Below are 16,049 nucleotides of genomic sequence, written 5' to 3' on the forward strand. Positions count from 1 at the left end.
GAGAGTCGACTCTCCAAGTCTCATCGATGTACCGATGACGCATAATTTATGAGCTGCTGCCGCGATCGACCCAGTAAATTCTATTCCCAGTGCTGCCGATGCCAAAGCGGCTCTTTCACATCCATTTCCACATTTGCGGACACATCGTAGATACAGTAGATACAGATACAGATACATATACAGATGCAGATACGGACACAAAGACGTGTACAATATGCAGATGCGGATACCAGATAAAGCCCCGTCGACAAGTCTTTTCTTTCACAGAATGTTAATTTGTATTCAGCCATCATCATCCGAAGATCTTCGGACACTAGCCAAAGTTGTAGATGCCATGGGATGGGTTCGGGAGAAGGCCGGCGTCTCGTCGTCTAACTGTTCTTCGCCTTTCTACAAACATTCCATAATGAAATGGAAACTTTTTGTGGCACATTTCGGCCTTTAGTGCATATTTGCCCCAACCAAGCGGAGTTTGGGTTAGAAAAGTGAGAGTACTGATTGACCTAATGGGGCTCATCAAGCTTGAAACTTTAAGAAACCTTTTTTTTTTATGTACTGCGGAGGCGTTCTTGAGTGGCGGTGTCACTTGAAATCTTTGGTAGAAACGCAATATGCTATAAACCTTTAAGTAACGGAGTATTTTGAGGTCTTTAGTACTCTAATCTGAAGCACAATGATTCGCATTATAAAAAGTATCTTATTATTAAAGTATTAAAGATATATTTGCCCTGGGATCATATCATATGACAGAGATTATAATGAAGATAAGTATCTTTTCGGGTTAGGGCATAGCGTTACTTTATCAGACAAGCATTTATTGGTTAATGAAACTGGAAAATGTAACTAAGTAAGATTGTTCTATAAAGATTTTACAATTTAAAATAGATTATATCCATCCATTATGGATTTCCGTTGACGAACTTCAGCAAACTCTGTATATGTAAAGCTCAAGTCTCTCTAAACTAGCCTCAAAGCTAATACCAATATTGTCTGGGACCCGAGTGCATATTCAAAAGCCTGAAGCCCTCTTGACACCCAGAGTGGGCAAATGACCCAAGGGCATAGCATATCGAGCATCTCTTGAACACTCTGCGGCATAAACAAGCCCAATAAAGTTGTTGAGTTTTCGTTGGCTGCACTTGGTCTGTGCATCCGATGATAAGCAGCTGGCTGGCTGGCTGGCTGGCTGGCTGGACTTGGCTTTGCATCCGAGAGATCTACACTCTCCATTCGGCATTACCACCCAGTCCCGAATCCGGCCAGCATTGTTTGCACTTGACTCTGGTGGGAGTGGAGGCTGATGGAGGATGAGTGGGCTCCCAGTTGGCAGTTGTCATGTTGACAACAGGCTGCCAAGCAAAAGTTTCGCTACAGCGGCTTATTCGGTATATGAATGTGTTGGGGGAAGTGCTGTTTGAAGCCATGATTCCCAGGCTCTGGGCCTGGCCCAAATTTGAATAGCCCGGGGGTGGAGATGGAAATGGAAACGGAATGGAATGGAGTCAGGGGCCATTTGACACGTTCTCGGTCTTTGCCAGTGCCATTTGAACGTTTCCAGCCGAAAAGAGCTATACAGAGAATAGCGAATAGCTGTTGACAACTGCTGCAACAACTGGGAAACGATGTCATCTTCACTGCCCCCCATACCATCGCCATCTCCATTCCCAATTGCATGAGATTTACTGGCAAATTGTTGCCTCCCAGTGGTGGCTAAAGCTTTAATATTCTGAAGCTATTAAGTCAAGCAGACTGTCCGCAGCTTGTTGGAAAACTTAGGTTGGCAAATGGATCCTATGCATCGCTGGGGTTTCAAGACTTTAATTGCTGCGCCAGTTCGTACCAGGCTAATTACACCGAATAAAATTGCATTTGGCGATTGTCCGCCGAATGCGCCCCCGAAAAACAAAAAAAAAAAAAGAGGCAACAAAAACGCTGGCCAAAAGTGGACAAACTTGCTCCAAAAAGGTGGCTAACTCGATGCTGCTGGCTGGTTTGGAACCAGTTTAATTAAAAGAAAGTGAACCATTTAAAAATGTATTTTGATTTCGGCTTTGCTTTTCCCATAGCCATGGTCATTATCATTATCGTGATTATTGCGCTTTTCACTGCAGCTAAGCTCTAGCCATTCGAGCAGTGGCTAAAAATACGAGTATATATATATATGAATATCTCATCAGAAAATACAAAAAAACTATAGAAAATATATGTATGTAAACAGAAATGAAGCATGGGCAGGTGATTTACCGTTTGGTTTTTGCACAGGCCGTTATTCGATTCGAAAGTGGTCGGCGCCATCGGCATTTCCAACTCGGATCGGATCGGTTTGGATCGTATCCGATGGATGCAACTCCATTTCCATTTCCACTTCCATTTCCACTGGCATTTCCACTGGCATTTCCATTTCCATTTGCAAAAGAAAAGTGAAAACCAGCATAGCCGTAATCAAAGTTCGGCATTGATCACCTTTTAATGCGACATTTTCTTTTCGATTTCGTTTTGATTGGTTTTTGATTCGCCTTTGATGCGATTCGTTTTGACTGATTTGATGCATAGTTAATGAGTCAATGAATGGATCGTCTTTGAATGGGTTTTATTTTCGGGGTATATGGCTCGCCGGGGGGTAGATTGGGGGGGGCGAGATGGAGGGCTTAGCTGGCGGAGCGTGTCGAGTTAACTTCTACTTTTCCGCTCATCCGCTCTTTTTTACCGCCGCTGCAAGTGCGGTACTGTTAATTGCAGCGCCAGAAGAAGAAGCAGAAGAGGCAGCATCGGCGGCGTCATTAATTAAGCGCCACTAGAGCGTGCAACACGCGGCCAAAGAGCCCCGTCGCACTTTCTTTGGCTTAGTTAGTAAGTTAGTTAGCTAGTCAGTCGGGGTTCCAACTCTTTCTGTCCCCAAGCAAATCCCAGCGCTGGGAAAGGTGCTAATTTTCATAGCCAGCTAGGGGTATATGCCAAAAACACACATAAACAGGCGTTATTTATAGACCCAGTTATAGGTGTATTCTTTCATTTTCTGACTAATTAACAAAGTTCGAGTGGAGGCCAAATATATACCTATTATTAGAAGCATAAATAATAAAAATAGAGTAATATTGATGTATACATATTGGTATATTGGTCTATGTTATTTAAATGGTTCTTAAAAAACGTCCATGAAATAGTATTCATTTTGTAGCATTAAAAACAATCAACATCAACAAGGTTAATTTTTTGATGCCAAAGAAATATTGTTATTTAAAAATAAAAATCGAATGTGTTTCAGAGGTCTTAAGCCTAAAATCAACCATATAATTAGCCCATAAAATTAAAACTAATTGAAATAATTATAGGTAGCTAAACTATTTTGAGTCAAAGTCTTTAAAAGTCCGATTAGTATCAAGGGTGAGGTTGGAAAAAATATAATAATCCCTTCTTTAGCCTTATGGTCTTTATAACAAGAGTTAAATATAATATAATAGCCAAGTGTTCGACTCACTTCCTAACTCAAAACGTAGCTTGGCAAGTTATAAATATTTTTTTAAAAGAACTGTTAATAAGCCCGTAGATAGATGGTTATGCGAGCCATTTAGATAGCACCCTTCAGTGCCCTCGGGTAAGACTCTTAATTGGACGCCCTCTGTCGGCGCAAATGCAAATCAGCACCTAAATTACAGTTAGTCTAGCCGCAGTCTGGGTCTCTTTTGTTTGGGCGCCACTTACCGATTTCGCACTGAAATCCGACTAGATTTCACTCTCGACTCGCTAGATGAAAGACCAAGCAAACAAAATTATAACCAAGAGGGGAGAAATTAATTGGCTACGAATTAAAGACAAATAAGCATATCGGCTGTTTACCGTTTACCGTTGGCCAATATCAAGTCGGCTCTTTTTTATATTTCGTTTTTTTTATTTACTGTTCTGCGAGAGAATCTCCACTGACCGCATTTTTCGCTTCATTCGGAGGCTTGTCCATCATCTTTTCGTGCATTCGAATCTCGAGACTCGAATCTTGTATCTTGAATCCACAAATTCGAATTCGCTTTGTTTCCGATTTCATTTTCACCTGTTTTATAGCTGCGCACCTGGGTAAAAGTGGGCACACAAATCGGACAATGAAAAGGAGGCAAGAAATGAGATTTTATTATTATTGCTCTATGGCAGTGCTCTGTGGGCTTGACTGCTCGACTGACTGACTGACTGACTGACTGACTGACTGGCTAACTGATTGATTGATTGATTGCCGGCGTCTCTTTAATTGCTGGTCGATCTGGCGAACAGGGAAAGTGCGGACCGAAAGGCAGCAGCCAACGCACAATCGACCGGGTAAATATTTATCGCATTTATTCGGCCTCGTGTGCGAAAGAATTGAACAAATTGGAAAGTTTGCAGCAGTGAAATTTTCGGCCATCTAATTACAATTAACGGCAAGAGCGTGATTCTCTGCGCTACTAAAGGTTCTTATCAGTGGGTTATAACGTTATTATATAGTTTTTAAAAATCCTAGCTTGGAAAATCAATGGGTTATAATATGATTATTCTATGATTTTCTAATCCTATCTTGGATCACAGCCTATAATTCAGAAAGGAGCCTTTAAAGCAATTACTGATCGACTTAAACAAGAATGCTTTGGTAGTAAATATAAATAAAATTGTTTAGTCCCTTGAACAGAAAAGATATAATAACAGTATGTAACATTTTTTAGGCCTTTGAAGTGAAATAGCTTTTGGCTGTTATAATAAACATTAAACATTTTAGTTTTACATTAACCAATTTAAGGGTCGTTTTCAAACCGCATGTTACATTATAACTAAAATCGTATGTAAAATTGGAGTTTAGAACCTACTTTTAGTTTAACATGCGGACAAGATAACGGCTTTGGTTAAGGAATGTCGAAAAAATACCATATTATGTATATTTATTATGCGTTAATACCAAGTGCTAACCCCACAATCGACAACTTCAACATCATCTCAAACTTCCTGATCAAAGCTAAAATTATTAATAAAATATAATTTAAATAAAATAAAAATAAAATCAAAAATAAGCATAAAAATAAAACACTGTAAATATCTAACCATGTAGATTATAAGCTAGATTTAAATAGACAAAAGAAAACAAAATGAAATTATACTAAACCAGAAGAGCTGAAGGCCTATAGCTGCTATAGCTCATGATCTCTGTTAGCATTTAGTTTATAATTACTTGTTAGCATTATATAAATAAATAAATAAATAAATAAATAAATAACAAGTGCTATATCATTTCGACAATTGGATATTGCCTGTTTTACATAATGCTTTCCTATACCCTTGCAGAGGGTATATTGATTCCAGTTAGAGGCTTGCAACGCAGTGAAGGAGACGTTTCCGACACCATAGAGAATATATATTATTGATCAACAAAACTAGACGTGTCGATATATCCATGTCCGTCTTTCCTAAAATCGGAAAGCTCTGTACATACAATGGTCCCACGGAAACGACCTGCATGGGTATAGAAAAATCGGCTTGCCGATTTTATTATTTATTATTATTTTATTTATTTATTATTTATTTATTTCTGTCTCTACCTATAATGATGTTGAGGACCCGAAGTGAAAATGTAATTAGGCATAAGTGTTATAGCCGCCATAAATCAAGCTTTACACCAAATGCTTAGGTAAATTAATTGACTAGTTTCGATGAGTACTTTTAGGAATCTAATTAAAAATAGCGTTTACACTTTTAGTGTATTACTGAGAAAGAGAACGTATAGTTATTCAGTACCCCAGGAACTTCCGTTGTAAACCTATTTAGGTGTTAACATACCAATCAACCCCCCGTTGGCATTGATCCTTAATGTCTCAATTAATTAGAAAAGTGAAGAATTCGGTTGACAGAGGGGCACATTTCTTGGCAGTGGGTCACCGAACGGGCCATGTCCGATTTTCCCCCCGATGATTCACGTTCAATGGAGTTGGCTCCATTCCCACCTCCACCTCCATCTACATCTCTACCTCCATTTCCACCGACATCGATCTCAGGCACCTCAATTTGCAATGTTGAAACGGCGCCCCCGGGGGTCCCGTGATCGAATGGATCAGAGTCGATGGAGATCGGCAGGTTGCTTGGGTCCAAGTTCGGGTTCGAGGATCAGGTCCAGGGAAATTGGCCGCCCGGCCGTTTATTAAATTTCAATTTGTTTATGGCTTCTTTTCGTGGTCGCGGCCAAAAGCCGCAGCCGCAGCCGCAGCCGCACATTTGCGGCCATTTCACGTGGCCGGGTAATTTTCGGCCGATCCATTGGTCCAATGGTTTAAGTCCATGGGACCATGTCCAGGTCCCTGTCCATGTCCATGTCCATGTCCATGTCCATTGGCCCATTCCATTGGCCGGGGGGCGTCAGGTTAAGTGCGATCTGGCCCCAGATACGAGCAGCGCGCTAATGACGAGCATCGACATCTTTATTACCCCGACGGGCTCGTTCGACGAGCTCCAAAAAATCAAAGAACCAAAAAATCCAAAGATATATGTGTACATGCCACAACGAGCGAGGGTAAGGGCCTTTAACAATTGATATTTAACATACGAATTGGTCGGAGGACGACAACGATGATGATGATGATGACGATGTGACCGCGCCCACTCTGTGTTCTTGTGCCGCCCCATAAAAAAAAAAAAAAAAGTACAGGGGCAGCATCACGGAGAAGGGGAAGCCCCGAAGAAAGGAAAGGAATTCGGGTTAAGAATTCGCTGGGAAGAATTCCTGCTACTACACAGCCCCCATAATTAAGTCATGCGGAATTACTTAATGACACTACCCAACCAGCTACGTTTTAATTGGATGGCCAAGTAAAAGTGTTCTCGATATCACAGTAATTAACTTAGGAATGCTTTTCTTGGCATGATTAGCCACGGCAATCAACAATATGTTCAAGATGATTTATTGTTAAAGTTTCGAAACTTTTTTTTTTCCTCCAATCAAATGATCATTAAAATGTGCCATTAATATCTTTAAGCTCCCGCATTTAAAACCCCATTAACGTACCTAAAAAAGTCATTCGCAAATAAATCTGAAGAAGACTATTTACCTTTAATTAGGTTTAAATAGAACTGGCATTCGATCTTTATGGTCTAGCTCTGCGTTTTAGATTACAACTACCTTTTTTTGTGGCCTCCAAGCATCGATTAACGATTGGCAGTCGTCAGGGAAATCGATTGTAATGGGATCAGGGGATCAGTCAATCTTTCATTGCAATCGTTGCAATTTTTGTAGCTCCGTTTACTGCCGGTCACGACTTTAGCTCCCTCAACCTGCGGTCTACAGAGAATTCGTGCCTTTTGCTCGATATCGCACTTCCTCGTTCTGGTGATTTGTGAATGTTCGCCCATTACGATTGCCGCCCATTAAAGATATAGCATAGATATTTTATAGTTGCAAATCAAAAGGTAGAAGTTAAATACCGCCCAGTTTATTGTACACACTAGATCAATTAATGGTGTGCAATTAGTGGAATGTATAGTAGTATATAATGTTGATTGGCTTGAATGGGCATAGAATAACACACGTGTCGGCACAGTGGAGTGAAAGCGTTTGAATTAGTCATGTTGATGGGGGGAAATACAGCTAATTTATACTTTCCACCAATTAGGTACAAGGTAAATGTTATGAAAATAAGCCATGTACTAAACAAACATTTTTGGGATTTTAAACTTGATTTCTCTGGATGGTGTTGTTGCCCAATGACGCAGCAATCTCTTTATAAAGAGGTGAAGAGAGAAAATCCGATAAGTCCCCACCAATACTCTCCATTTCTCCATCTAATACACAAGTCATTGAGGTAGTCCCTTCCAGAACTTGAACTTAACTAACTTTATACCTTTTTTTCCCCTCTCACTTGCAGATCCGATCGCCACACCCACAGCGCCATTATGTGGAGCCCACAAAAAGGCCCTACACGACTGTGGGACCTTAAGTTTAGTAGCTGTATATTTATCTTACACCTTATGGTAAGTAAGCGGAACCAAAATCTATACAATCTACATTTTCAAGTGGGAACCATAAATAGAAGCAATTGGAACTGGTATCTTATCTACCGGGGTCTTATCACTGGGAATCGCAATTGTTTGATAAACAAATGCTTTGATTAACGGGCAAATTCAATGACCTTAACAACATTTCACTGTTGATATTGCAAAAACTATCTGTAAGATGAATCAATGCTGAAATATATATTATTATCATTAGGAAACTGAAACTTGACAAGTAAAACTTTGTATATCCTAGAATTCCTATAAAATCTGTAAGCTAGTTAAACTAGGTAGCTTGTTGAGTGGGGAGTATTTAAGATCAGAATAGAACCCCCTCTTGAAAAACGTTTTCCTGTTAGATCAAATGCGTATAATTATGAAGGTGTACCTAAGACTACATATACGGTCAGGGGACTGGATGCCTAGATGGTCTCGCCCACGGGCTTGATGATCAGCTCGTGGATCTGGACATTGGGCGGGGTCTGGATGCAGTAGCTGACGGCATCGGCCACATCCTCGGAGCGCAGCAGGGGCAGGTCGGGGAAGTGGACGAGGGCGGCCTTATCGATAATCTCAGTGTCCACGGCGCCGGGACTGATGCTCTATAGGTGGTAAAAATACAAAGACTTACATCAGAATGTAACTCAAACAAGTGGCAATCTCTGCCTACTAACCGTGATCTTGGTCTGGGTCTTGCTGTTCTGGAACTCCTGGCGCAGGACCTCCGTGAGGGCGGTGATCGCGTGCTTCGAGGGCGAGTACATGCCCATGGTGAAGCCAGGAATATTGGGCACCCGATGTCCGGCCACACTGTTCACGATCACCACATGACCATCGTTGACATTGCGCTTCTGCAGCGACTTGAAGGCCTCGCGAGTGCACCATGACACGCCCAGGACATTGGTGTCCAGAATGGCACGAAGATCATCGCCATTGCCCTCCTTGGTGATCCCGACTCCGGCGCGAACGATGCCGGCATTATTCACCAAGACATCGGCGCCACCCAGGGTGGCATCGATCCAGGCGAAGGTGTCGATCACCTCCTGCTCCTTACTCACATCGCACTTGCGGCCATGGAAGCGACTGGCCTGATCCGCCGGCAGCGAGTCCTTCACCTCCTTGAGACGCTCCTCGCGACGGGCCAGACCCACTACGACCAGGCCCTTGGCCACCAAATCCTTGCAGCAGGCAGCTCCGATTCCCGAGCTGGCTCCCGTGACGACAGCAACGCGATTCAGCCAACGATCCATAGTTATAATGTTTTTTTTTTTGTTGTTTTACGATTTAATGTTTATCCGGGTCTGGGGACGGCTAATATACACGGTTGGTGTGCGATTGCGACCTGCTCTAGAACTGCTCTTTGATAGCCGAACCACCTGCTTTTATAAGCCAGCCCCCCCGATGAACCGACCAGTTCCGAAGTAAATTGCGAGACTCGAGAGACTATTTCACCACTCGACTCGATTCGGCCGAACCAAAAAAACGAACTCGGCACCCGGCGTTTTGGATTGTAGCGTAATCGTGAGTGTGCATAAAGCTATAGTATAGTCAGCTTGATCAATTCATTCTAGAATAATAGTAGGCCCTCTCTATTTTTATGTGGGAATGAGAATGAACGTGAGTGGAATTCATTATGGGTCAGCACATTTGTATGGGGCTTCTGGAATAGAACTACCGCATCACAATTAATACGTTTGTTTAGCTTTCTAATATTTTGAAGGGGTGTGATGGAATACAAGCTGGAGAAATAGCCAGAGACTTTAATTTGAAACTGCCAAAAAAACAAAACATCTTTTTTTCACACAGTATAGATTATAATTAAATGTGGGAATCCATCGAAAGTATATAATCATGTATAAAAAAAAAACACTTCTACACTTTTCTTATTTCTAAAGGTCACATACCTCAGTATTTAAGTTTGATTATTACGTATACGTGGTGTTGTCTATTCTTGATAATTGTATGTATAATCTTATTGAATACTATACATAATTATATAATAATCACAATCTATGATAAAAGTTAATGAGAAATGAACCTTTTTTTTTTCATATAATTATACAAGAAAAGGATGATGTAAAACGCAAACACTATTAGATTGTGAGAATTATTACCAGCGAAATGTGTTACATGAAAATGCAATAATGCAAACGATTCGTTTGCTTGATCAAGATGTAAAACAATTACATCCCATTTGCATAGACTAATTTATTCGGTTAGCCAACTGGAAGATCTGGCTGGATCCAATCGCTCCTTCATTACCATTCTCGTCCGTTGAGGCGACGCCAGACAATGTGGCACCAGCGGGCCCGATCGGAAACTATATACCCGGCTATAACTAGGCACAAGTCCACTCGTTCGGTCGGCTCTCCAGTCCAGAAAGGCAACTTTTACTGCGGCAAAGGGGCCGGGGGAAAATGCAAATTCCTTAGCGGGCAACTCGATCAGACTTCCCTCGATTTGATTTCGGACTGAAGTCGAGGCTGCAGCTGAAGCTGATCTATGCGGCATGTGGCAAGGCAGTTTGGGGCAGGTATCGGTATGCAAATATGCAAATGTCAGGTGCAACCACCTCCCGAAACCTCCTCCTGGGATCTGAAGAAAACGCTGCCAAACGGATGCAGGCCAAGTGGAATTCGCTTTCCCATTTCGATTGGCCTTCATTGGCCATCGGATCGGGGGACCGAAGACCGAAGATCGAAGACCGAAGTCCGAAGACTGGAGACTCCGAAGACAGGGGACCTGGGTAGCCGAAGACTGGAGAGACTGGATTGCCGTTTCGTTTTTTTTTTTTGGGCAACACGTTTGTCAGGTGCCAGGTGCCAGTGGAACAGTTGGTAGCCCACCCACAAGGCTGGCCAATGGATTTCGGGATGGTTTCGGGTTGTAGGAGGTCTATGGCTCGACCACTACAATCTATATATATTATGGAACCCCTTAATTTCTGTTTATGGTTCACTACTTGAAAGTTCGCCCCAACTTACTAATGCTCTGTAAAAATTCCCCCACCCATTGCAGTTTAGTTTAGTCATAGCTGGTAATGAACTGTGGCCCATGGAGCGGCCAGACGGTATGCCCAATATTGTTTCGCTGGAGGTGATGTGCGGCAAGGATCATATGGATGTTCACCTCACCTTTTCGCACCCATTCGAGGGCATTGTCAGCTCCAAAGGTGGGTTATTACTTGTCCTGGTATATCAATATATAGAGTAACCTATTTCTATAATCATACCCAAAAGGACAACACAGCGATCCGCGCTGCGTTTACGTACCGCCCTCCACGGGCAAAACGTTCTTCTCCTTCCGCATCTCGTACTCCCGCTGCGGCACCAAGCCGGATCTCAACGGACAGTTCTACGAGAATACGGTGAGTTATCGTCATCTTCTATAAGAAGAAAGTTTTCTTATAATATCATATTCCTCTTTTTTTTACCAGGTGGTGGTCCAATACGACAAGGATCTGCTGGAGGTTTGGGATGAGGCCAAGCGATTGCGCTGCGAGTGGTTCAATGACTACGAGAAGACGGCCTCCAAGCCACCAATGGTCATAGCCGACCTCGATGTCATCCAGCTTGATTTCCGGGGTGAGTACTCTTCTCTAATCAATGTAGATAGGTAAATAGAAAAATCATGATGATGCTATATTATTATTTTTTTGATAATTGCCAAACCAAACATGTCTTGGAAATGTAGAATTACTTATAGAATAGAATTATTATTATACTCAAACTCTGAGTTCTATAAGTCAAATCTTACCAGGGTAAAAAATATGTAAGTGGCTTAGTTTATTTATGTTTTTATTAAGACAAACCACTTTTCCCTTTATAAAGAGAGATTAATGAACGTATCTAAACCTAAAAAATCATTTGACACGAAACAGAATTCGAGTTATGAAAGTTAGACCTTACCATCAAAATGTTCCAATAATATTATTCTAATATTAATCACTGAAAAAATTATAAAATTGATACTTATTATCCCAATCTTATCCCCCAGGTGACAATGTCGACTGTTGGATGGAGATTCAGCATGGCAAGGGGCCTTGGGCGCCTCCAGTGAGTGGTATCGTACCACTTGGCTCTACGTTGACCCTGGTGGTGGCCATCAATGACTATCGAGGTGAGATTGGGCGACTTTAAGGTGCTCCCTATAGACAAATTCTAATCCTCCATCGATCTTCTCCAGGCGAGTTCGACATGCGCGTTAAGTCCTGCGTGGCCTCCGATGGATCGGGCCATGTGATCAACCTGTCGGACGAGTTCGGTTGCGTGCTGCGACCCAAGATGATCTCCCGCTTCCTGAAGGCCCGTGCGCCCGACGAGAGGGCCACCGTGATCACCTACGCCTTCTTCCATGCCTTCAAGTTCCCGGACGCCCTGAGTGTGCACATCAAATGCAAGGTGGAGATCTGTCGCCACGGCTGCCTCGATCATTGCCAGAACACGGGCGGCGCAGGTGGAGGTGGATCCGGCGAGTCCCTGGGCCTGGGCCTGGGACTGACCAATGCCAATGAGCGCAAGGATGTCCACATGTCCGATGCGATGGGCAGCAGCAGCAACGATCTGCTCAGAGATCTGGCCCTGCCGCCTGGTGGTCAACATGGCATGGGCATGGGCATGGGAATGGGCATGGGCATGGGTCCAGATCACGATATCTTCTACGAGGACATCATTCACGATCACAAACAGACGCTGGGCGGCGGCGGCGGCGGCGGCGGTGGTGGTGGTGGTCTGCCAGCTGGCGGGGATTATGGGCATGAGAAGAGCGTTCATCTGCAGCCGCGACCGGTGCACGAGGATCAGGAGGAGGCCGATCTGTCGGATCTGTTTGGTGACGAGGATCTCGCCGACTTGGACATGGAGGGCATCGAGGGCGAGCGCTATTTGGGCCTAAAGAAGAGTGGCAAGTTCCCCCACGGTCCCAGGCAGTTGGAGGCCCAGAAACGCATGGGTGTTCCGATGGCGGGACCCCGTTCGCTGGAGCCCCATGGCCAAAATGATGAGGATGTGCCCAGACCGGTGTACAGGCCACAGGCGGAGGCGTTGAAGAAGCCACGCGAGGATCACATCGATTTGGACAAGGAAGAGGAGCCGGAGAAGGGGAAGGAGGAGGCGGTGGCGAAGGAGGGGCAGGATAAGGTTGGAGATAAGCTGGCTGGCGAAGGAGGAGGAGCTGCCTCCAAGAGCCGTCGCCGCCGATCCCTGGTCATTTCCGATCGCAAGGTGCGCAGCGCCGACGTGGGCGTCAGTGGGCTGTACGATGTCATATCCGAGGCGGACCTGGCCTTCTCGCCGGACTCCAAACAGGAGGCGGTCACCGTGTTCCAGGGCAAGATCAGCGAGGAGGTGGTCTACGGCATTTGCATGCCGGTGCCGGGCTTCAGTATCCTCTTCATCGTGGTCATTTCGGCGACGATTGTTTCCGCTCTGGTGGCCGGATCCCTGCTATATCGCTATCAGCTGCAGAAGGAGGCGCTGGACAAGCAGACGCCCATGCCGCCGGTCACCGGAACCCTGGCCTCCTGGATGACCCTGCGGCTCTTCCGCCTCCGACACCTGCAGCAGCAGCAGCAACAACAGCAGCAGCAACAAGTGAGGCAGCCGAGCTCAGGACACGAAACAGTCCAGTGATCAGCAGCCAGGATCAAGCTCGAGATAGGAATCGGAATAGGAATCGAAATAGCTATCGAAATCGTAATCGTAATCGCAAACGCAATCGCTAACAAAATCGAAATGGAAATGGAAACAGAAACGGAAACGGAAATCAAAAGCAAAATCAAATCATGTTGCCCACACGTCAATGCCTTCCATTATTATTATTATTTATTATGATTATTGTTTTTTTTTTTTGTATTATTGGGTTGTTTGTTCGGGATCCTGATCCAGACAAAAAGATATATGGTGCAGATATCAGAGATCGGGCAACAATGCAATACTCGAACTGCTCGTTTCGGTGCTGAATGTTTTACAAATTTTTTTTTGTATTTTGTTTTTTCGGGTGCATTTAGTCGTAAAATTGCATAGTAAAATGAAAACAATAGAGAAATGGAAAGTACACAAAGAGAGAGACACACAAATACAATGAAGACTCCGGACAGGTGTTCCGGGTTTAAGGAGTCGGGTGGCATCGCACATCCGCTAGGCGTAAGGGAACTTATTTATTTATACATATATCTATAACTTATACATAAAGAGATTTAGCTGTAAGCCGAGCGGTATGGAAAAATTTAAATTTAATGTTTATTCGGACACTTGTTTTGTTTTTTTTTTGGTTGTGTGCTCTTTTCGGCATCCAAAACATGTTAGGGGGAAATTTAGTTAAATTATTCTATAGCCAACTCGATCGTTTAGAAAATTCTCATACTCAAACACCTGCAAACACAAACTCACTCACGCACACATACAAACCGACTACCATTTTTCATAAAAAAAAAAACCAACAAAAAAGAAATGCAATTTCTTGCATGCATATTAAGAGCAAATTTTGTAACTCTAAAATTTACAATTGAATAAAGCCTAGTTAAGTTGAAAATAATTAAACTGCATTTTCATGTTAAAGGGTATATTGTATTTGAAGGGAAGTATGTAACAAGCTGAGGGATACAATTCCACATTTTTAAATCACTGTACATTTTATTTTATTTTATTTTTTAATATCTATTGGCGTACAAAGTATGGTTTAAGTCGGACTGTTAGTTAATAAGTTAAATTGGTTAGCTGAGTAACGGGTATGTGATAGTCGAGGCACTCGACAGCTTAATGGGATGCTGCAAACCGCTGGACTAACAGATATGTACTTAGTATACTTCATTAATAAAAATATTTTTTGTTGGTGTGACTGCGTGACTATGTTTGGAAGAAAGTTTTCCCGAAAGGCAAGTAGGCTACCGCCTTTCCTTTCCCTACATCTCTCATATATTTCATTCCACCATAACAACCAAACGCTCTACATACATAACACCCTATATCAACTTATTATAAAGAAATCTATAGACAACCATGTCATCGCCAGGAGGGGACGAACTGCCGAAGATATGTTGCTCGGAGTGCTTGGCGAAGATACTTGAAGCAATGCAACATCCGCAGGGAGCTCCTATGACTGAAGAAGAATCCCCAAATGAGGATCCTCTGCCTCCCGATGATGAAATATTCGTGATCAGGGGGCTAGAAGACGACGAGCTGTCCGATGATAATATCATCCTGGTCATGGGGATGGAAGGCGACATAAGCGAAGACGACGAAACTGCTTCCATCGCAGATGGCGAAACGGCTTCCAACGGAGATGGCGAAAATGTTCTTCCCGGGAAACAGCCAGAGAATAATTAAAACTGAAGTTCATACAAGAAACCCCAAAAAACCAAAAAAATTAAAGATGTTTGTTCCATTTGTGCAGCCTGCAGAGGGATTACTTGAATAATCTCAGTCCACCGAAGTTACGCATTCTGGGCCGAGTACAAGTCATGATTGCCATTAAGAAAAGTTCTGCAGCCCTCACCAAAAATTAATGTAAGTGCATTTTCAAACAATATTTTTATAATTCTTAATTATATTCCACAAATAATATAGAACTGGCCGCTGACGTAATGGTCGACTCTCATCATCACAACTGCCCTCTAGAACCGGGGTATACTTATCTGGAGGATCAGAAAATGCCGATCGTCCATTGGCGATCCCTGATGGAGGTCAACCAGTGCCAAGCAAAAAAAGATGGAGGGAAATCCTTGCAAATAGATCAGCTTAAATGTAAAAGCATACATTACATTTGAGCTGACACAGTTCATATTTTACCATTTAATAAAATGTACATATTTAAGATTGTCTGCCAATTGTGGTATTCAGAGTCTGAATCAAAAGAAATATATCATTTCCATCTCATTTTAAACTATAAACAATGAATAACTTTCTTAAAATAACTTTTGTTTTGTAATGTATTTTATTCTCAACGATCTGGTGAAGAAAGCCTCTGGAGATCCCTCGGGTTCGTTTTTAGCAACCTTTTTTCGCTGTTGTAGGGCCTTCTTTATACTCGGGTTCGGTCGTTTGCTTTGACCCTTCGAA

At 42.9% G+C, this 16,049-nt stretch overlaps 3 protein-coding genes across 3 annotated transcripts; 2 read left to right on the plus strand and 1 right to left on the minus strand.

Annotated features, from left to right (window-relative positions):
* Window positions 1-7,893: 7,893 nt before the first annotated feature.
* LOC119557300 lies at window positions 7,894-14,526 on the plus strand. Its single transcript, XM_037870009.1, has 6 exons — window positions 7,894-7,971; window positions 11,011-11,164; window positions 11,232-11,359; window positions 11,429-11,576; window positions 11,989-12,111; window positions 12,178-14,526. The coding sequence occupies exons 1-6, from the start codon at window positions 7,894-7,896 to the stop codon at window positions 13,620-13,622; spliced, it is 2,076 nt and encodes a 691-aa protein (XP_037725937.1). The 3' UTR covers window positions 13,623-14,526.
* LOC119557301 (farnesol dehydrogenase) lies at window positions 8,170-9,347 on the minus strand. The gene is made up of 2 exons (XM_037870011.1): window positions 8,667-9,347; window positions 8,170-8,594 (listed from the first exon to the last, which is right to left on the minus strand). The coding sequence occupies exons 1-2, from the start codon at window positions 9,240-9,242 to the stop codon at window positions 8,415-8,417; spliced, it is 756 nt and encodes a 251-aa protein (XP_037725939.1). The 5' UTR covers window positions 9,243-9,347; the 3' UTR covers window positions 8,170-8,414.
* A 391-nt stretch (window positions 14,527-14,917) lies between the features above and the next one.
* Window positions 14,918-15,880, plus strand: LOC119557441. The gene is made up of 2 exons (XM_037870203.1): window positions 14,918-15,497; window positions 15,558-15,880. Exon 1 carries the CDS (start codon window positions 14,991-14,993, stop codon window positions 15,315-15,317), a length of 327 nt encoding a protein of 108 aa, XP_037726131.1. The 5' UTR covers window positions 14,918-14,990; the 3' UTR covers window positions 15,318-15,497; window positions 15,558-15,880.
* Window positions 15,881-16,049: the final 169 nt, after the last annotated feature.

Source organism: Drosophila subpulchrella, chromosome X (genome assembly GCF_014743375.2).
Source record: "Drosophila subpulchrella strain 33 F10 #4 breed RU33 chromosome X, RU_Dsub_v1.1 Primary Assembly, whole genome shotgun sequence".
NCBI classification, from domain to species: domain Eukaryota; kingdom Metazoa; phylum Arthropoda; class Insecta; order Diptera; family Drosophilidae; genus Drosophila; species Drosophila subpulchrella.

Excerpts from the sequence above, each read along its gene's own strand:
- LOC119557300 (XM_037870009.1), top strand. The coding sequence starts at position 7,894 with ATGTGGAGCCCACAAAAAGGCCCTACACGACTGTGGGACCTTAAGTTT. Across the intron at positions 11,360-11,428 it reads GACAGTTCTACGAGAATACG|GTGGTGGTCCAATACGACAA; the intron begins GTGAGTTATCGT and ends TTTTTTTACCAG. Across the intron at positions 11,577-11,988 it reads CATCCAGCTTGATTTCCGGG|GTGACAATGTCGACTGTTGG; the intron begins GTGAGTACTCTT and ends CTTATCCCCCAG.
- LOC119557301 (XM_037870011.1), bottom strand. The coding sequence starts at position 9,242 with ATGGATCGTTGGCTGAATCGCGTTGCTGTCGTCACGGGAGCCAGCTCG. Across the intron at positions 8,595-8,666 it reads AGACCCAGACCAAGATCACG|AGCATCAGTCCCGGCGCCGT; the intron begins GTTAGTAGGCAG and ends TACCACCTATAG.
- LOC119557441 (XM_037870203.1), top strand. The coding sequence starts at position 14,991 with ATGTCATCGCCAGGAGGGGACGAACTGCCGAAGATATGTTGCTCGGAG.